The sequence below is a fragment of the Electrophorus electricus genome, chromosome 3 (assembly GCF_041902795.1).
Source record: "Electrophorus electricus isolate QZ-2024a chromosome 3, ASM4190279v1, whole genome shotgun sequence".
Lineage (NCBI taxonomy): Eukaryota > Metazoa > Chordata > Actinopteri > Gymnotiformes > Gymnotidae > Electrophorus > Electrophorus electricus.
Window position 1 is genome coordinate 23,406,283 of NC_137499.1, and position 16,638 is coordinate 23,422,920.

At 41.7% G+C, this 16,638-nt stretch overlaps 1 protein-coding gene across 3 annotated transcripts in view; it reads right to left on the bottom strand.

Annotated features, from left to right (window-relative positions):
* Positions 1-16,638, bottom strand: part of myh11a (myosin, heavy chain 11a, smooth muscle) — a 38,100-nt gene that overhangs the window by 10,183 nt on the left and 11,279 nt on the right. For 2 of the 3 annotated variants that reach the window (XM_035530464.2, XM_081710712.1), the window contains exons 4-26: positions 12,450-12,477; positions 10,288-10,387; positions 7,616-7,708; positions 7,458-7,521; positions 7,040-7,138; positions 6,506-6,649; positions 6,173-6,268; positions 5,955-6,073; positions 5,689-5,841; positions 5,432-5,605; positions 5,173-5,346; positions 4,913-5,027; positions 4,625-4,818; positions 4,275-4,396; positions 3,827-3,896; positions 3,371-3,531; positions 3,159-3,267; positions 2,924-3,055; positions 2,543-2,749; positions 1,730-1,867; positions 1,476-1,599; positions 520-691; positions 110-322 (exon numbers count right to left, since the gene is read on the bottom strand). In XM_035530464.2, the coding sequence (XP_035386357.1) occupies positions 110-322; positions 520-691; positions 1,476-1,599; positions 1,730-1,867; positions 2,543-2,749; positions 2,924-3,055; positions 3,159-3,267; positions 3,371-3,531; positions 3,827-3,896; positions 4,275-4,396; positions 4,625-4,818; positions 4,913-5,027; positions 5,173-5,346; positions 5,432-5,605; positions 5,689-5,841; positions 5,955-6,073; positions 6,173-6,268; positions 6,506-6,649; positions 7,040-7,138; positions 7,458-7,521; positions 7,616-7,708; positions 10,288-10,387; positions 12,450-12,477 (3,001 nt within the window). Of the gene's footprint in view, positions 1-109; positions 323-519; positions 692-1,475; positions 1,600-1,729; positions 1,868-2,542; positions 2,750-2,923; positions 3,056-3,158; positions 3,268-3,370; positions 3,532-3,826; positions 3,897-4,274; positions 4,397-4,624; positions 4,819-4,912; positions 5,028-5,172; positions 5,347-5,431; positions 5,606-5,688; positions 5,842-5,954; positions 6,074-6,172; positions 6,269-6,505; positions 6,650-7,039; positions 7,139-7,457; positions 7,522-7,615; positions 7,709-10,287; positions 10,388-12,449; positions 12,478-13,849; positions 13,922-16,638 lie in introns of all 3 variants that reach the window. The other variant, XM_081710713.1, reaches the window with a different exon arrangement.

The window sequence follows — 16,638 nt, forward strand, 5'->3', positions numbered from 1 at the left end:
AACGTTATTTCCGCCACGCTCAAGCGTGCCTGAGCCATGGCTTTATGACTTAGTTCCATAACAGTCGAACCTGTATGTCTGAGTAGTGTGGTGGTGGACCTGCACTAACCGTAGCTCCTGCTGCGCTGCTGTGCTGTCTAGTGTGTCCTCCAACTCAGATTTCAGGGCTTCTAGCTCCTCCCCCAAGTCTCTCTTGGTCTTTTCTGCCTTATTCCGGGCAGCACGCTCTGAATCCAGGTCCTCCTGCAGGTCTGAGATCAGGCCCTCCAGCTCCCGAATCTTCTTCAGGGCATTATTCTTCTGAGCTGTCTCATCCTCCAACCTGGGGAGGAAACAGAAAAGCTCTCACATGTCACCTCACAGATGACTGTCACAGATGTCACTTTTAGGGGAGGTTCATCATGTTCAAGGGATGTACGCTCAATAAATAAGATTTGATAGCACCACTGACGAAGAGAAATACTCTAAGCTGACATGGTTCTCAGCAGCTCATCGTTTTCGAGCACGAGGAGCCATTACCGTCCGAGCGCAGCCTGAAGCTCCTCCTCCTTCTTGGCAAGCTGGGCCTTCAGCTCGGCGATCTGAGCCTGCAGGTCCGCAATCTGCTCCTGCAGGTCATTGGACTCAGCCTCCAGCTTCCTTTTGGCTTTGTCCAGCTCCTGTCGGGTCTTTTCCTCTTTCTTTAAGCGCACTGGAGGTCACAGGGAAACATCATTATAGGACAGTCAGTTAGGGTTCCTATCTACGATGTGGCTTGTTTTGTAAAATATTTTTAACTGATTAAACGTGAAAATGGATGCTAAGTACCCAGTGATGTACAATTTAAAAAGAGGGTATGCCCACCCCCTTAAATGGGACCTTAAATTATTGTTTGGATTCCAAAAATACAATTAAAATTACAGTTAACAAAGCAAAAGTGGCATGTATGCTGCAGGCCAGTTGCTATCCAGGTATACATCTCAAAGTTTGTCTTACCGAAACTAGATGGAATTGGCCAAGCTTAATAAATTGCTGTGAGATTTCATTTGACGGGTAGCATTGAAAAAAGCTTTTCATTTGGGTACGCCACCGCGTCCATCTCTTAGTTTCCATTCTAAGGTAGCTGGCTGAGGTAGTTTGTACATTAAATCAGGCAAATGTTTGTGGTAGACAATGAATATTTTTAAAGCTTAAGACATTAAACCTGTTGTTTAGTATCAACACAAACATAAAATTTAAGTTCATGGACATTTTCGATCTTAGCTTACATTATCCTCTGGGATCTTATGGCAATTACTTAATTTACACAAAAATGCCAAATACCTAATTTGTACAACAATATAAGGTGCAAGGGGCAGGACATTACCCAAACACCTCTTCCAAGGTCACACAACTGCCAATAGGTTGTAACGCTGCAGGCACTGGTCTGCAAGGCCCTCCCTTTCAAAGCAATCACTTCAGTACAGGATATTCATACAGGCCCTGATGGTACGCACCCTCCAGTTCAGATATCATGGATTCATGTTTGTTCTTAAGTTTGGTCAGGTTTTTAGATTTCTCCTCCTCTTCAGCCAAATTGGCACTGAAATCAGCCACTCTCTCCTCCAACAGCTTCCTCTCCTGCACACACGTCAGCATGGCAGCCAGTTAACAGACCTTCACCAGCTATCAGTGGATGCAGCATTACTGCTTCTGCTAAAGTATCACATGACCATCAGATACACGTTTATGTGTGAAGGCAGTTTGGCACCTTCAACAGTTTATTGTTCTGGTCTTCCATCACTAGAACGTCATCCTCCAGCTTCTTAATCTTGCCATCACATGTGACCTTCTCTAGCTGCAGCTTCTGACGAGCATCCTCCTCTTCCTCCAGATGCTCCTCTAGATCCTGGACAGAATGAAGAGAACATTGACCACCTTGTATGGGTGTTCATTCTTGCCCAGTGTTGTTCTTGAAGAGAAAATTTCATTAAAGCCACAGACCAAATGGTAAGATGTCTTTTGGTATACATCTGCTGATCAGTTTCTAGTCACAGCACTACTGCTTACCAAATATTATTTAGGACCACCCTCGACACAGCGTGTATACTGTTTATCAGGAAGAGCAGTATTGCTTGTCAGTAACAGTGATAGACTTGTATTGGTGCATGGTCAGAGTATGCATGAAATGCTAGAGGATGGTGTACATAAACTGTGCACGCCAAAGTATGTGCTATTGCTCCTGGCTGTACATCTGCAAAACATGTCTACCAAGTATTTTTAGGTCAGTGATATTCAAATCTGGGCTTTAAATTGAAATCTGGTCCTGGATTTTGTGATCCCTTGTAGTTGCTTAAATGATTAAATGGTGACATGTAACTGGTGGGTCACTTTGTCATCACACCTGACTTGTAGATAAAGGGAGAATGGATAGCCTGTAGGTCCTGGACCTTGAGGACTGTGGTATGAATACTACTGGTTTAGGAGTTTCTAATAATGTGGCCAGTGAGTGTATGTATTTGTATCTGGAGTTAGCATGTACTTGCATTCCAGTATACAATACCGTCTGCTCAGTGGAACACACCTGCATCTGTTGCTGCATTTTCTTCTTTTCCACCTGCAAGGAGGCACTCCGGTCCTCCTCCTCCTCCAGCCGTGCTTCCATCTCGTGCAAGATCTCCTCCAGCTCCTGCTTCTTGGCCGCCAGACGCGCCCTCATCTCCTCCGCCTCCGCGTACAGCTCCGTCTCCGCCTGCAGCTGCTCTGCCAGGGCATTCCTCTCATCCACCAGCTAAAGGAACACCGCTACATTTACCACAGCATTCAGCTCAGCTTTGCATGACATAAATACCCCCCTCAACTGCAGCTCCATAAGAGCGCTGTCAGTGCAAGTGACGTCGAGCTGAAACGCATCGGTCTGTGTGTGTCACTCAAAGGGTGTTAAGGGTGTTCCTGAAAGCAGCACCTGTGTGTGTTTCAGCATGATATCTTTGAGCTCTGTCTCATATTTCTGCGAAGCCTCTTTCGCTTTCTGGAGTTCCTCCTCCTTTAGGCTCATCTCCTCTTCCTGGCGGGTCACCTGGAGCAGGGGCTTAACCTGCAACAGGTAAGCACACACAGTTTAGCCACGCTCATACACCGCATAAAATACAGCAGGTAAATACACATAGCCAGACGCAGGCCTATTGAATGTTGCTCACCTTGGTGAAGAGCCTCCACCACTGCCAGTTCCTGAGCTTGAGGTAGGCAGCACAGTTCCTCTGGATCACCCTCATAGCCGTCAGCTGCTGCTGGCGTTTGGCAAATGCCCTGCAGGAAGTCAAAATACACAAATATGCTTAGGTGGGTAACGGACTTTGAATTATTATGTTAACCACATTTTACAGGTACCATATGTGAGAATCATTCTCACTTTCTGGCAAGGAATCCTCTGGCTTGGGCCTGGAAGGCGATTATAATAACAGTGATCTTCAGGTCACGTTCCTCTTCCAGCTGAGCTAGAACTCCCGTCCGGAAAAAGATCTTACTCTGACCAATTCGGTACAGGTTAGGGTCCAGGTCCAGGTGCTTAATCTACAAGGTGGAGATTTAGATAGGAAACAAGATGCATTACAGGATGCAGTTTTGTGGGAGCATATACCTCAGTAACTACTGTAATCAGTACTCTAGTCATTACCGCAATAAATACTATAGTCAGTATTGCAATCAGTACCATTATCAGTACTACACTCAGCACTGCAGTCAGTATTGTAGTCAGTACTATAGACATTAGAGTAGTCAGAACAATAGACAGTATAGTAGTAGACATTGTAGTCAGAATTATTTTGAGAATTGTAATTAGTGCTGTAATTCACAGTAGTGTAGTTACCATTAAAATGCAGGCTTGCTTGCCATCCATGAAGCCCTTTGGAATCGCATTGGCTGCCAGTATCTCATATCTGGAAGGCAATTTACAGGAAGAGCACGATGCAACATATAGCTGACATACAGGTAGCAGGTAGCAACATCCAAACCCATAAGACTTCATATGTACAGACCTGTTCAAACGCCAGGAACTACCCATTCATTCATTTAATTTTCTGTCAAAATTGGCATTAAGTGCAAGTTCTTCATGATTCTGGAGATACTGCTTACACAATAATCTAACTGCATAAGGAAAATAAAATTCAATTAATTCATTTTTTCTATTAATTTATTATTTTTTCAAAGGACAGGAGAAAGGGTGATCGCTGACTTTTGTGCAGTACTGCATAATACTATATTTTTGACTGGATATTTGCAAAATATTGGTTTTGGTTTGCACTTAAGGTACTAACCGCTGACGGAACTCCTGGAAGACGATCCTGTTTGGGAATCCCTGCCTGCAGATCCTGATACCTTCCAGTACACCGTTGCACCTGAGCTGTTCCAGAACCAGGTGGGCATCCATCTTCCCTGCCTACAGGTTATACCCACATACACTGAGATTGGCGTAGAAGCAGAAGTTCATATATATCACACACATATATAACATATTTAAAATCTTCTTAAAACAAAAAAGACCTTTTCCACTTATTTATCTAGTCATTGTGATCATAGGGCTGCTATGACGTTTTAGGATGGTTAATTCAGTTTTATGGCAGATGAGTCACTTTCACCCCACACTGCCAGACTGTCAGACACACACCCTTTTTTCATGATTCGGGATAATGCAGCGCACGAAGTTTGGCTGTGTGTTGTGTAGCGTGGTCATCAGCTTGGCCAGGGACTCTTTGTACAGCTGTCCAACAGTACGGAACATCCCCTTTTTCGTCTTGGAGGAGCTTGGCATGGAGCTGTCTGACATCTTGGCGATTGTCTCCAACCCAACAACACGATCCACTATGAGTAGATTTTGAAGCGGATGTAATTTCACGGCAAGCATGTCACTCGTGCCATGTCTTCATTCATGAAGCTCTGAGCTCCTGCCACTTACCATCCTTCCACAGATCCTGCACAAAAGTACTAGATGAGTTGTTCAGCAGTGCTGTGACGTTGTCATTAAGCGGGTCCATGTTCTTGGTTAGCCAGGCTACAGCATTGTAATCCACCTGGTTCACAAGCAAAACAAGCTGGTCATATCAGCACTGCCAAAGAAGTACCTTGATAGTTCACCAAGAACAGGGCTTGCAAGCTGAGTTAAAATTATATTCATAAATACATTCTTACTGTAATCGGCAACCTTTGGAAACTTACCCTCCCAGCATAATGACACACAGAAAATTCAGTTTTGTCCTTCAGCTGTTTTGGTTTGGCAAATTTCATATGATTGACGTGAGTGTTACATAGTTTCTCTACAAAGGAAATGTCTGTGGCCTTGGGGAACCAGCATTCTTCATCCAGCAGGGCCAAGATACCCGGTGGGTTGGTCTGTGTGTGCATGAGTCAAAACAAATGACAGTCAAGTGAAGCCACCTCAAACTGATATAAAATACACAAAGAGAATAACACTTACCGGCCTTTCAATCAGCTCAATGCAGGGCTGCAGGTCTAGGCCGAAGTCAATAAAGTTCCACTCGATGCCCTCGCGCTGGTACTCCTCCTGTTCCAGAATGAACATGGTGTGGTTGAAGAGCTGCTGGAGCTTCTCATTGGTGTAGTTGATGCACAGCTGCTCAAAGGAGTTGTCCTGCAGAAGAATTAGAAACACTTCAGTTGTTGCTCTTTTAAGGAATAACTGTAAAAATACTACTAATATGGAAGCTTTCAAACCTCAAAGATTTCAAAACCAGCAATGTCCAAAATGCCCAGGAAGGAGGCGCCTTGACGTTTTGTTTTGTCCAGGGCTTTGTTGACCCGACCCAGGATCCAACGGAACAAGCGCTCATACGTGGCCTTTGCCAGTGCCTCTATTGCAAAATCAGCCTGGGAAAATGGATCATGTTTAATGTTTCAGAAATATTTCAATGATTCAAATCTAATACACATGTATTTGGAAACTACATCTTAATGGCATCTGGACAGTTTTAGCATGTTACCTGTTCTTTGGTCTGGGCCTTCTGTACGACCTCACGGCCCACTTTGATACGAGGAGTCAGAATAGCTCTGGTGAAGTCTGTCACGTTGATGCCTGAGAGATGGCACACTTTCTGGGCAGCTAAGAGTAACCAAATGAGAGTTCACTTTCAGAACTAATTTTCATTTGGGGGACTTAAAAGACCAATATATAATCAGACATTCCTGCATGAGGCTTCACCTGTGTTGTCTGGCATGGTGGCTTGCTCCTGGTTCCTCTCCTTCTTGAACTCAATGTTTCCAAGCTGCAGCACAGTTGACACAACCTTGAGGATGCCTGAAGAAGAAGTCCAAAATGATGACAATCAGTTCAAATCCTCTTTCATTCAAAGCAATATTCGGTTTTTAGTATGTAACATAAGAGCATGTTCCTTATTCACACAGCAGCACCCAAGTGAGCATGAGTTTATATTGCCCTCCCTCCACTGCAGTATGTTCTGTAGTTTCTTTGCAATAAATCAAGAAATGCAGAATTTTGTGTTCACAAACATGCACAGTTTCTGCATGTTCTTACCTACTCTCTCCTCCTCATTCAAACCCATAATCATCATGGCTTCCATGGTTTCATCATACATCTCATCGTCCTGTGTGCCTGTGATCTGCACATGACCCTCTACGAGGAAGCGGTACTTGTTGAAGTTCTCCAACAACAGCTCCTCTGTTGGGTAAAGGGGTGGACAGTGTGAATGACCAAAAACAGCCTGAATCACTGATGTGAGCACTGAATGGAAATACTACATTCAATAAAACATTCTCTGGCTCTGCTTTTTATTGTTATGGCCTTATTTCCTAAATGTATTGTACTATTTACATCTATATCTATCTATAGTAGCTATTTGGCTAGTATGGTATAACTAAAAACAAGGACAAAAATGACAGAAATTTCCACTGAGTGCTACGTAGGGACACCAGCCAATTGCAGACAATAACTCATCTGTGTGTGCTTAATAATTACAGAGCTTGTACAGACTTGTTTGTATAGTGTTTGTACAGTGTTCAGTAATGTGTCATTAAGCTGATAAAATAATAAACAATGCATTTCCCCTACCCCGTAGTTTCTCCTTTGCTCCCGCCACCATGTAATAGAAGATGTGGAAGGTTCTTTCTGTTTTTGCCTGTCTGATACAGCGTGACTTTTCTAGTAGGTCTGAGAGAGGAGCAGCATTAAGGAAACACTTGATAATAACTCACTGAAGCCAGCAGCTGATTATCAAGCCCTCTATGAGTTCAGTTAGGCGTCCCAGAGGGAGACAGAGAAATGAGCTGTACAAGGCAGGAGGTTTCCAGCATTGGGGAACTCTGGTAATACTCTGCTGGGGTTCTGGCATAGGCATAGAACTATTAAGGACTAGGGCTGGGATTCAGGTGATGTACCCTTAGGGTTAGCGTTAGGAGTTGAAAATATTTAGGTCTGATGCTAAGGAAGCAATGTCACATTCAAAACAACTCTCAGTGAGTAAAGATACAGGTTTCGATGTTGGCTCCAACAATGTAGCCCGTCACATCAAAGTTTATGCGGATAAATTTGCCCTGTGAGAAACAGAGGATTGAAATAATTAACATTCTGTATTCATTTAGGATTTGTGTAAGGTGCAATGTGAGCACTTTTAAACCTTAAACTCACGAAACGTGATGAGTTGTCATTCTTTATAGTCTTCGCATTACCGAAAGCCTCCAGAATGGGGTTGGCTTGCAGCAGCTGCTTCTCTAGCTCCCCCTACAGGCCAGGCCAGACATCATAAATTGCAGTAACACAGATTATCATTTTTCATATGACCTTAGACCCCTATAACCCTAGAAGGTAAGGAATCACTAATATAACAGCAAAGAGGAGATGGAGACGTGCAGGAAACCACAGAGAACAGACATAAAGGAAACTGACTGTCATATAAACTCAGTGGCTAACTGCTCAAACTTAAAAGGGTTTAATATCCAAACATTTGAATTATTATGACACTAGGATATAAAGGTAGAATTGTAAATCTCGTATGTTTATGGCTCTTAACAGGTCTTTCCTGACGTTAGCCTGAAATAGTGAGACACTCTGTAATCCTTGAGATCAAAAGGAGATTAGAGGGAGGTGTAACTGAGCAATTGAATCTTCTGGTCATCCCAGGATTTGTGTAAAATTAACTGAAAGTTATCTGAATCTAACCTCTTTAATTCCATTACAAAACTCTAACTGGACACTCAGAACTGCAGATTTCGCATACATCAGGGCTTCTGATAAACATGCACATCATGGAACTCTTTATGTATTTTAATAAGATAGCTTTCTGTGTAGGTAGTTCTGAGACATTACTTGAACAGTGCTAGACACAGATACGCAGTACTCAACTAGACCTAAACCCAGCGAGAAACTGGGAAAAGGTGGAAAAGGAAAGATATGTACCAGAGACAGATGAGTGTTGGAAGCTGCAGACGCTGACGTACACACACACACACACACACGCAGAGAGAGACAGAATTAAAGGAGAGCCCTGTAATCTCCTGGGGAAGCAAAACGGGGGGGGGGGGGATGAAAGAGAAAGCGAGGAACAAGGACAGGACAGAAATGGTGCAAAAAAAGTTCAGAAAAAGCACTTTGCAGGTTTTGATTGGGAAAAGGATTCAAATATCTTTTGATGTTATCTCCCAGTTCTTCTGTAGCACAGACTACATCATGGCGGGAGGCTGGTCAGCGGATACATGAACCCCTCTGAACTGGTGGGGTATGGGATTTCTCTCTGACTCACTGACATGTACATATCCTTATTTGGGAAAGGCCCAGCAGGAAGGCCAACAAGCTCAACATTCTCAGAGGGTTTGGAACCCTGAACATTAGATATGTTTACTGTTGTGAAAGTGTTATCAGAAGTGGTGCTCAAGTCCAAACTGTGCATAAGGTGTAACACTATTACTACTGCCTTTACAAACCACTACACACACCCTCTATGAAGCTCATAGAAATATCCAGGCAAAACATATTCAGAATCAGATATAACACAAAGATTACAAGGCTTTATCATGAGACATGTTTCAGGTGTATCTGGTTTCATAGTTATTCTGTGCTCAGTTAATCTCTAACCTATCTGGACATGTTGCACATTAAGCGCACGCTTGTAAAAAGTGTTATAATGCATTATGAATTCCTAGTACATAAACATATGAGTTTAACAGAGGGTGTTAACCTGTGGTTGAGTAGGTGAATACAGAAAGATGAGACAGGAAATGAGATCATAAAATCAAAAGGAAATACATTAGCATGCTCACACATTGTGCTCTATGACAGAGTGATGGACTTTTTCAGTGCCAGTCTCCAGCCTCTGGCAAAGAAAGAGTTAACTCAATCTCAGATGGGGGAGTATAATCTCCTACTATGAATTTCCATTTGAGTCTTCTCATTTAGAACATTTTACAGATGATTTTAAAGCATTTATAGTGAGCTCTACTGCATCACCACACACTCTGCTCTTTCTGTGAGTGCCCCTCCATGTAAGACTTTCTCACACTATTTTCACTCTCTGTGAGTTTGGCATGCAGGTCTTGGACCGAATATAACACACATACACACACGCATACACACACGCCCACTGGCCCACTCTCACGCAAACCCACACATAAAGGAACTCCGGGCATTCACTTCTACTCACATAGGCCAACTGTGGTCCTGAATGTTGCTAGTTGGGGGAAAGTGTAGTTAGATCAACCGTTAAACTAAATGTTTTTTGGTTTTTTTTATTGAAGGGATAATTAAATCAGACAAAAAATAACAATGAAGAATGAAGGAGTGCTCTAGTTACCATGACATCATACTAATATTATCTTTCATTCACCATATAAACACTGACTGATTGGACTTTAACAAACCTGTGATTAGTTAGTTTTTTTCCAGACAGATGTGAAACAAACAAAACATTTGTATTACTGTATTATGTCAGAATGTTTAACTCAGGACTTCTATAGTCTTATTACAACTGTGATTTCACACCCCTCTCAATATTATTCTGATATGAGTGTTGTGACTATAATATCAACCCATCAATCTAATAAATGTAGTGTAAAAATAAATTGCAGCTTAACCTAAATATTACAGTATTAACCAATAAAATACAACACTAACCCTTTGACCTGCTGTGGAACCACAGGATCCCATGGAAAAATGACATTTTAATTGACAATAAAAGTGACAATTTAATTGACCCTAAACTTGAATGCATCACACAGGGCTGTACTATGTCCCTTCAGGGTGCCTTGTGATTGGCTGGTGATTCCACCGTGTGGTTGTTCAATACAGAGCAGGACGTGGATACCTACAGCACTCATGTCCTTCTTGCCTTTGTGAGATGAGGCCACAACCGCCAGATACTGGATGACCTTCTTAGTGTTCTCTGTCTTTCCAGCCCCAGACTCACCCCTGAAAACCAGGGCACAAACACATTATAAAATACTGCCCTCACTGGCTAGTTCTGAAGGGGGAAGGAATAACATGAGCGATTTTGGTTAGCATTTTGGATTTAAAAATCACAGGAACACAAAGAAAAATAAATCTCCATGGTACACTCTCCCCACGTCTGGAGAGCTGATTTATCTTATGTATCAGATTTATCCAGTGTATCTAAGTAAACAAATAATCAGTTCCAAATAACAGAGCTGGAGGAGTGTCAGTGTGCAGGGGGATCCTGAAAGGATCTTCTGAAGAGTGCCTGCTGCTCTCTGAGGAACAGCACTGTCTCAGGCTGAATTAGCCTTTGGTCTGTGATATGAGAAAAAGATGACTGATGAGCCCTCTAGCTTTCTCTCTCTTCTCTCTGGATATACACCCACACAGACACTCACACACACATACAGACACATGCACACATACACACGCATAATTCCATATAAGGCAGAATTAGTATGGGATCCTTCACAACTTTGCAGCAGTCTAGGGCCCAGATGCCTGACAGGGTAGAATAGAGATGACCAACTCTTTTCCTTTCAACCTTTCACCCACAAGCTGAAGAGCTCTTTTACAATACTCCTAATATAAGTTTATATAAACCATGTGAATCATTTTGTAGGATTACAGTGATTAGTTTGTCAATTCATAATAACTAACACTGTAAGTAAAACAGTGCTCGTGTATAACTAATGCTACAGTGTGTTATGGACTCATTGTGTTATTAGACCACGATGCAAATGTTCCTGTGTGTCAGTGAATCAGGACTCGGGTGTTGTGTGCATTAGATACACATAGAACAATATGTGTGTCAGCATTACAAGGCCTGAGTGCATGAACACCACCTGGCATCAGTGCTGTTGTGTGTATCAGTGCTGCAGGACACAAGCATTTGTGTTTTTCAAGGCACGAGTGTTCTAGTGTGAATCAGTGCTATGAGCAAGGTTTGTGAGACCTGAGAAGGCGGAGCTACACCACACACGTTCTTCTCAGTAAACTATTTGATTGACACAAAAATGGACAAGGACAAAAATGAATCCCTAATATCCATCATAGGCAACACTTAAGATTATTTAAAATAGAAGTATTACTAGTATTTTTGACAGCACTATTATACAGCAGGAAGTTTACAGGAGTCCCTCCAAACTATCCAAATCAGAATCCTGTGTAAAACATTCCAGAAAACCGACTGATGAAATCAGAGGATTCCAAGCAGTAGGATGGGAGGTTTCCATTTCCTTTACCACTAAACACACAGGCCAGAGAAGATGATGATTCAAATTAAATTACATTACTCAAATTAAATCATGTCATTAGGCAGACTGTCAGTAAAATTATTTGTTAATTCCTCCAAATATAATATAGGCATTTAATGGGAAAAAAAAGCCATATTATCTCTGAGGGTCAAAAAAGACACTCAGTGTCTAGTGAACATAGGCATTAATGACTTAGGACAAAATAAACAAATAAACATTGCAAATAAATGCTAATCACAGGCTAATCTGTATTTCTCATCAGGACATATGGCAGATATCCTGTGAATAGGCTGGCTGGAGGAAGCCTGAGGAGACCCCACCGCTTGGTTCCCACTGCTGAGGGACAATAATAAACCCAAACAGAAGTAACATTTCCTGGGGTCACTCAGCCCTCTGCATGAAAGCACGCAGAAACATGCCCTAACTCGCTGGCTCTTTTTTATCCCCTGCAAGCATAAACAGAATTTAGCCTCAGAAAAAAATAGATGGTAAAATCCAAACTTCAAATTTGTTGTCAATTTAAATGCATAAAGGCACTTTATTAGCTCTATAAAAAAATACAGTAGGGGTCTGGCACTCAGAATAGATGTATATTTGATCTAAACTTGTTACTACGCTTGATCAGTTTAAGCAGTCATCTTCTTGCTTCCTGTGGTCAGGAAAGGAAACACTAGCAGTTATAACCTATGAAATGCATTTCCCTGGAGTATCTGCTACAGGTTAACTTACATATCATGCTTTCTTAAAGAGTAAATTGTGTATGCAGATGAGTATTCACTCACGTGCAGAGAATAGATTGGTCCTCACGATCTGCAGAAAAAGAACAAAAAAGTTATTAAATCAGGTTGTAATTCTTCTAATCAATTCAGCCATTTTAATGAGGAAAATGACTAATAAGCAGAATGGTCTGAGAAAGTCTGAACTGCAAGAAAAGTACAGCATGGTGGAGGCCTGCCACTGATGTTAACAGGAAAATGGAGTCTTCTGGCTGCTTGCCAAGCACAGCCTTGCAAGGCAAGACAAACCTAGTTTGTAGAGACAAAATCCCCCATCCATAACCAAATGACATTCCAAATGCCATTGTTCAAACTTAACCAAAAAATAACCCATCTTTAATCTAGAATTCAATAGCATGTTACATCTTCTGTGAGACAACATAATCTCCATGGATTTCGCAAAAAGGAACAATGAGTTTGCCAATGGCACAATCATACATTCTTCCAAAATTAGGGTTACAAAATCCTTTGAGGCCATCTTGTTTCTATTTAAGCTTATTTTGAAAATCCATTCTTATTGTCTCATGCCTGCAAGGATAAGAATAGAGCAAAAACAGGCCATTATTGAATCATTTATCAACTGAGTTATTTTCATTTTAAGTCAAATGAAACATAAGGTTTTTCAAAAGCAACCATGGCAGAGTTGGAGCCATAGAGACTAATGTCCCATATATCAAGTAATAGTGTCATCCCCTCTCCTGTAGCCAACTCAAGAGCTGCTGGTTGAGAATCTTCAAAAATAAATATGACAGAACTGTACAGAGGGCCAGTCCCTCAGTTTTTGCTGTTCCAGGAAATGAATATTCAAAATGTGGGAAGTTGGATGTAGGTCTTCAGCTATAATCCTGGAAGGTTTTGAGAATTTACTAGTGCATTCAGGCTGATGTGTTAAAGTCCTTTTCAATTTTTATATTCTTGTTGAACATATTTAAAATGATTATACAACTAACAAAATAAAACTAGCTCATGTCCTTTCCTGCCATTCACTGGCTTTGGTTTGGAAGCTCTTCTCTGCAGGACCCTTCTCCGCTTTACGGGACCCGGCTTGGTTGTAAAAGTGTAGCTCAGTATGGCTGTGACTGGAGCTGGGCAAGCATCCACGCACAATATGCAGCTGCTCGCGTCTTACTTCCTAATTAAGGCACAGGCCAGTGCCCCCAGAACTCAGAAAACCTAAATCCAAACATACAGCAGTAAGACTGCAGCTCACTGACGGGACCTCACTACAGCCAACCTAAACACACAGCAATGGAAATGAACTGACAAAACAGGGGGCTTATGAATCTATACAGACACTTTCCGTATTACCGACTGATTCACTAAGCAGGAGTATTAAGAACATACAAAAGGAGATTCAGTAGTGGCAAGGCATACAATGAAGGAATAAAATGTGCCTTAAAAATCACCTTTCATTGTTAACAGCTTTGTTTAACCCACAACTTCAGCCTTCATCCATCAGCATCTCTGCATCAGTAATCCTTTGCAAACACCAGGACACACTGCTGTTCAGTACACTCACACAGACCGAGGACACACTACAGTTCAGTACATACACTCACACAGACCCAGGACTCACTACAGTTCAGTACATACACTCACACACACCCAGGACACACTACAGTTCAGTACATACACTCACACACACCCAGGACACACTACAGTTCAGTACATACACTCACACAGACCCAGGACACACTACAGTTCAGTACACTCACACAGACCCAGGACTCACTACAGTTCAGTACATACACTCACACAGACCCAGGACATACTACAGTTCAGTACACTCACACAGACCCAGGACTCACTACAGTTCAGTACATACACTCACACAGACCCAGGACATACTACAGTTCAGTACACTCACACAGACCCAGGACTCACTACAGTTCAGTACATACACTCACACACACCCAGGACACACTACAGTTCAGTACATACACTCACACAGACCCAGGACACACTACAGTTCAGTACACTCACACAGACCCAGGACTCACTACAGTTCAGTACATACACTCACATAGACCCAGGACATACTACAGTTCAGTACACTCACACAGACCCAGGACTCACTACAGTTCAGTACATACACTCACACAGACCCAGGACACACTACAGTTCAGTACACTCACACAGACCCAGGACTCACTACAGTTCAGTACATACACTCACACACACCCAGGACACACTACAGTTCAGTACATACACTCACACAGACCCAGGACATACTACAGTTCAGTACACTCACACAGACCCAGGACTCACTACAGTTCAGTACATACACTCACACAGACCCAGGACACACTGCAGTTCAGTACATACACTCACACACACCCAGGACATACTACAGTTCAGTACATACACTCACACAGACCCAGGACACACTGCAGCTCAGTACACTCACACAGTCTCGGCCATGATCTCCAGATGGTTTTATTTTATAACAAGTGATGTCTCCTGCCCAGGCAAGCGCACCAGCTCTGCTACACTTCAAAGGCGAGCCAATGTAAGCTCCTTAGCAGGAACGGGATTCTTGTTCACAGCAGAGGGGTGTGAGGCCACCAGTACCACTGGACTTTCAGTGGCCATATTGCCACATTGTTTTCTTACAACTGACTGCAGGGGAATGTAAGCAGCTAGCGTCTTCTAACGGGCGTATACATGGGCTGCACGTTGTGTAATTTGCTATTAAGCAAGACCAAATGGTGACTGTGCATTTCATACTTGTGCAATATCGCTACCTGATCCAAATCGGCACTAATCAACAGAATGATGACAAAGTGATCCCTTCTGAAGTTAAAACAATCAATTGACACTGTTCTGTGCAAGCATATTGCATCCTGATCAAAGGTGTGCAAAATGTTTGCATTTAAGCCATGTCAAACAGCACAGCAGCGCTATCCTCTATCTATGGAGTGCAATCTACCTGATATATCACCTGTGTCTATTTGACAGAACATGTCTACTGCAGCTGTGCCCCCATCTAATGCAGGTAGCATTTGCACCAACACTGTCAATAGATTTATCATTCATAAATAAGCCAATAGCTCTCCAGGTGTGATAACATGGTAATGTACTGAAAATAAGTTAATCATACTCAATTTTAGCTTAAGTGTTTACCTCCCAGCCCCTTTTTATATAATAGTAATATCAGCATTCCCCACTATGGTCAGCATGTTTAATTTCAGGATTTGAGAATATCTTGGCAAATTGTGGACATCTACAGTATATTGTTTGTAAGCCTTTCCAGTGTTAGTTTTGCACTATCAATTATTGCTACACTGAAATACAAACTTATACCTTATAAATACTTTTTTTTTTTTATTCATATACAAACTTAAGCTCAATTTAATCTTTTTGGAGAATAAGATAGGAGGTTTTATTTCAAGATTTTCTGGCACCCCTACAGAAAAACATCCTCCCAAAAATTAAGCTACTACTGCTATTTTAGCAGTGGGTGGGTTTTTATTTGCATCGTACAGCCACTGTTTGCCTAATTTTCTGCAAGCAAGAATGTTTGGTTGACAAGCAAACCACTTGTCTACTTTGGGGATTGCTGGTTAGCCCATGTGCACTTTCTCCTCTTATATTGTCTTCTGAAGCCCATTCAGTCTCACAAGTGGGTTCATAGAATCTTATTTGACTTGTTCAACTAGGGAGCAGTGTGGCTGTAGTTTAAATGTTTTTCTATATGATGAACTACATGGAGCTTTGTCTTGTATTCTTCCTCACAATTATGTCTCAGTATCTTTCTCACTTGTATTGCATGCTCTTTCATTTTCATTTAAAGTCATCTTCCTTGTCAAGTATCTACCAAGACCTTATTAAAGAAATAACAGGAGGTGATCCACTCATTTCTTACAGGGTCACAGTAAATCACCAAATATAATAATTATGACTTTTAAGTTAATGTATTATACCTGGGGAAGTTTGAACGTGAAAGTAAATGTTTCTGCAATATTTTCTAAAATATATTATTTGGAATAAAGCTTTTGAATTTCTGAAATATGTATTTTGTATTTAGAAGGTAGTCAAGATTTTGTGGATCAAATTCTTATTTTTCTCATTTTTATTCTCTGGCAAAAAAAGATTAGGATGTGCTCCATAGAGCTAAGTATAACAGTTTCCCCCTTGAGAGAATATGGCACAATGAATCATCAAATGTTTGTCTGAATCTTGCTCAGTCACTTCC